This window comes from Bremia lactucae, linkage group LG5 (assembly GCF_004359215.1).
Source record: "Bremia lactucae strain SF5 linkage group LG5, whole genome shotgun sequence".
Lineage (NCBI taxonomy): Eukaryota > Oomycota > Peronosporomycetes > Peronosporales > Peronosporaceae > Bremia > Bremia lactucae.
The window spans coordinates 2876912-2881921 of record NC_090614.1 but is presented as its reverse complement, the minus strand read 5'-3'; the positions used below and the strand labels follow the sequence as shown (position 1 = coordinate 2881921).

At 43.7% G+C, this 5010-nt stretch overlaps 1 protein-coding gene across 1 annotated transcript; it reads right to left on the bottom strand.

Moving 5' to 3' along the window:
- Positions 1–1506: 1506 nt before the first annotated feature.
- Positions 1507–3951, bottom strand: CCR75_009370 (uncharacterized protein). The gene is made up of 7 exons (XM_067967411.1): positions 3554–3951; positions 3424–3486; positions 3216–3338; positions 2595–3165; positions 2446–2520; positions 2331–2390; positions 1507–2270 (listed from the first exon to the last, which is right to left on the bottom strand). Exons 3-7 carry the CDS (start codon positions 3284–3286, stop codon positions 2064–2066), a joined length of 984 nt encoding a protein of 327 aa, XP_067820989.1. The 5' UTR covers positions 3287–3338; positions 3424–3486; positions 3554–3951; the 3' UTR covers positions 1507–2063.
- Positions 3952–5010: the final 1059 nt, after the last annotated feature.

The following is a 5010-nucleotide window of genomic DNA, read 5'->3' as shown; positions in this document are numbered from 1 at the left end:
CACCTGAGTTAAACGAAAAGAGCGCCAGCGGCGGAGGCGCTTCAAACACAAAGTACTTTGTAAAGAAACAAGATGGTTTAATACGCGATAACAATGTATAGAAACCAATATGGAGGAAATCAAACAAATGGTACGGGTAGGAGATCAGCTACGGCGATCAACAGAACGGTTTGTCCTATAAAAGAGTTCCCGACTGGGAATGTGACCAGAATGTAACTAAAGTCTGTGCGCGTTACGGAAACCAGTTCAACCGAAGGATGACAACAGCAGACAACTTCGCCTTGGAATGGGCAACAATTCTGGGAAAACGTCACCGCGCAGTACGGACAAGGACCTAGCAGAGGTATTTTAACTGTTCGCGTCCATACCAATGGAGCAGCGGTACACCGAGGACGATAAAACCCTTCTGCTTCAGCCAATTACGGAAGTGATCAATGTAGAGTGACCCAATAAAGTTGGCTGGGCAAGATAGACTAAAGAATGACTTCTATAAGGAAACCGCGGCGCTTATGGTACCCGCCCATGTCACTGTTTGAACCAACTCCTAGAGGGAGCTTCGTTGCCGCCATCCTTTCTAGAGGTGCCGATCATGCCGTTGCGAATAAACGAAGACTGTAATTTACTATCGAACCATCTCGTTATTACAGACGAGCTACAAGATATTTAGTAAAGTTCTCGCAGCACGAGTTCAAACATAATACCAAGGATTTATCAGTGAATTCCAACAAGGGTTCGTCAATGGCAGACGAACGCAGACAATGGTTATTATGATGATGGCCCAGCTTTTAACTGCGATCACGGATCCCGACACCTCAGCAACGGCCAACCGGTGCATCCTGTTGTTAGACTTTCAAAAAGAATACGATACAGTCAATCGCGAGTTTCGATATGAATCACTAAGACAGTTTGGCTTCAATGAATCAGTCGTGGAGCTAGTACAGAGGGTGCATACGGGGATACAAGCAATCTTCCTAGTCAACGGCGAAATCTCCAGGCAATCCCACAACGACTTGTACTGCTTCAGTACAAGTCCACTTCGCACTGCTTCAGTTGCGAGTGGTGCCTTACGTTATTTCACGTACACTAGAACGTGCAGAGGAAGACTTCTCTCTAGGGTAACTAGCTTAAATAGGGTTAAATGAAAACTGTATTAATATAATTAAGTATCTCTTCTATCTATTATGTAAATGCTAACTTAATTATAATCTAATACTAAACATGCAATAGAATTCTTATCTTATCTGTATCTCTCTTTTGTTTACAACTACAGCTGATTAGTCTGCGGAATAAATTATTATAATGGTCGATACCTATTTATGGATAAGAATTCTGAACATTACTATTTAAAGTAATATCCTCCAAATATTATCCACCTTTTAGATGATATATCAATTAACAACCTTTAAGTGTTAATTTCATATAACGATACACCCCGTTACAGCTCGGGCATTCGACAAGGTTGCCCTCTCGCCACGCTTTATTTTTATTGGTAGTGGAAACACTCGGGCTCACGGTCAAGCAAGACCGACAATTACAAGGGATGCGCATAGTCTTCCATGATCGAGCCTCTCGAATGGCACGAACTTTTGAGATTGTATGCCAATTCGGCAGCCTCTCGGGGCTTTAAGTACAACCCACCAAGAGTAAACTTCTTGTCCTCTACAGATCAGTTACTCAACGGACCTAGGAAGGAATAAAAGTCGTGGAACCGACGGACACGACACGCTGTCTCGGCTATGAATTAGGGACTGGCGGTCAACAAAAACGGTGAACTTCGCATGCGGAAGATCCAAAGACTCCTAACGGCGACTTAATTACTGAATCAGGAACCAAGAGGATCTCCGATCTTTCAATGGGACAGCCGATCAGCCATTGGGTTCTCCGGCGCTTATATCCTGGCTCAGGACATTTCAGAGATCTTGCACATAAAATATGTAAATAGACGATCTATTCCTCACTTTCAATTATTGATGTTAAAGTATTCTGAATTGAACGAAACTACAATGAGTTTTCTCGCAATAATAATAAAATTAAAAAAAAACTGTTTAGACCCGATTGCACACTTATTTTCCTTTCGCTGCTTCATCAACCAAAAACTCCGACAGCATTTCTGCAAAACTCTTGTCTCCAATTGTTGACGGATCGACAGCCGCCTGAGCATTCTCTTCTGGAGCTACGAATTCGAGAATCGACGAGATGAGTCCCCCTCCACCATTCCCTTCGATAGGATGGCATAAACCAACTCGGCTTTTTTGTTCCTCGGTAAAGTCCTGCAAAGATTAATTGTCGCAGGTCAGCAATGTCGGCGATGTCATGTAAGCACACCGCACCATCATTCGCGCCATGAGGTGCAATACATCACTCTTTTGCACACGACTAATATATGCCACCTAAATATATATGATCACGCTTCTAAGAAACAAGTCCAAAAAATAATTTGCGTACCACCAATTGCGCCGCAAGCCTTTTGTCCAATACTTCGCGATCCGAATAATATTGCATTGTCGAACTCTCGAGAGCCTAGCCACCATATTTTAACAATAAAATGCATTCTAATCAATCTTTGGACAAAGAAACAAGAAGGATTTTTTTACCTCGCGAAGCTGCTCACACTCGCGTGTTTTCTCTGCTAATTTGGCCAATACCCGCTGATAATCGTTCGCAATACCTTCACTAGGCTCAAGAATTGCCTGTTGCGATTGCAATTCTTGCTTTGCCCGTTCAAGTGCTGCTTCCATGGCAGCAACACGTTCTTTTTGCACCTTGCTATTCATTTGAAATCGGTGAAGGACGCCTTCAAGCGCATTCAAGTCCTTTTGCAGTCTCTCGGCATCTTTTTGCGCCACAGCCTTGTCCGCTTCTGAAGTAGCCAATTGAGCCTCTAAATCATATATCTGCTGACTCGCAATCGAGCATGCGTGCTCGTCTTTATTCGCGAGCAACGTGGCCATTTTAATCTCATTCGTGGTTTTTAAAGTCTCCATTTCGGTCAGTAAAGTCATATATCCCTGTTCATATTCAGCAGCTCGCGAATGAGCAACACGCTCGTGCTCTTGCAATGTCTCATTTGCAGCTTTCAATTCTTCCAGCTGCTTCCGCATCAAAACCAAGGCTTCTTCATGAGTTTGACACTGTGTTGCATTGATAGCAGTCGAATGAACAATGCTATAATAAAAGATACTTTAATACCAAAATATTGCTCACATCATGGTTACCTTAAGTTGAGATTGCTGTAACTCATGTTCAAGTTGATTGTGACCGAGATTCTGACCACGTAACCCTTCATTGCTTAAAGTTCCATCCTGTTGTTGAGAAGCGTCGAGTCTTTCAATTGTAATCTTTTGAGCAGCAAATTCAGCATTTTAAAAGTTGTATTTTAATATGCCTTCTAAATAATAATATTTCTATTGATGTAAAGCAAACCTGTGCTTCCAAAGGTCTTCCGGGGTTCTGGTGCTCCGCTCTTTCGGTCTCAAGCTCGCGAATCTATAATGTATAACTAATCGTCAATATTGTGTTTTTGATTGATTCAAGTCAATTCTTGTTGTGATACTTTTGCTTCTAGAGTCTCGTTTTGTTTTTTTCGTTGTAAGAGGGCCCGCTCAAGCTCACATATGTATTGCTCCTGCTCGTCGTCTTCGTTATCACTTTTTAAAATATTGGAGGATACATGTTGAGAAGGAGCTTCGACGGCACTTAATCGGTCCTGAAGCTGTTCGTGGCTCTCGCACTCCTGTTTGTCGCCCTTCTCGGGCGCTACGATGTCAGCTATGCCTTCGGATAGACGGGACCACATTGGAAACACGTAGCGAAATTTATTTGGTGGCTTATACATTAATTTGATGTACAGTCCTTAATGTCTTTCAAACTTAATTTTACCGTCGATAGAAAGAAGCAGTTGCGATCAAGGACAGAAAAACGCAAACCTGACATGACTGACATGTGTTTTGCAACATAAGGCAATGTCAATTCACGCTTTTATGTAATCAGGTACACTCTCCGCAAACCGCAAATAGACGTCAATACCTCTTTCACCAGCATAGGTATATTAGACGAGCTCGAGGCCGCAGATTCTTCAAACCAACCATTGCAGCACTTATTATAAATTAAAAAGACGCAAGGATTTGTTGAATACTCAACAAAACGCCGTGCTTTAATGCACAAACAGTATTTTCCATGTCTGCGGCAGCAGCTTTTGCTGTGACAGCAGTAAGCAGCTGTTACCGTCAGCAATGATGAGCATGGAAACGATCGACACCTCAATGCGCGAGTATAATTAACAATGTAGCTATATCCCACGCACCAAAATGCGAGCGAATCAGCGAAGCACGTCGTCGCCAAAAGAGGTCAATTTGCCCTTGAATCTCGTACACGTCCCTGAGCTTATCTGGCTTCCATGTCCATACAAATGGCAAGTGTATTCATTCCCTCCTATGCACCCCTTCGGCTTGAAGTTCGTCTGATTATTCCTCATTCACTCCTTTTCTCATTGGTCAGACCATCATTCTTCGGTTTGATCGGCGTCTCCCAGACAGCAAGGACACCACGCCGTCGCCAATGGGTACGCCTGAGGTTACACTCTTTAATAAGTCCTTAACACTTACGCTATGATCTGTTATGGCGCAGCCGATCCAGGAATGTAGGTCTTTGTTTCTCGTAGCCCCTTAATTACGGGAATTCCTCTTGCATTTCCTCTTAACATTCGCCCTTTTTGGCATTGCAGCAAACGCGAGCGGGAGACCATTGATAGCGGACTGCAGTCGTTCCACGAGGCTCCAAGCAATACGAAAAAGCCGTGTGCTGAGGACGGAAAGGGCAAGCGATGGACTTTCGAGCAGGACGAGGCCCTGCGCAAAGCCGTGGACGAGTATGGCCAGCGAAACTGGAAGGCTATTGCCTCGCAGGTAACGGGACGTAATCACGCACAATGCCTTCAGCGTTGGAACAAAGTGCTCAAGCCCGGATTAGTAAAGGGACACTGGTCTTTTGAGGAAGACAGTACGCTCGAAC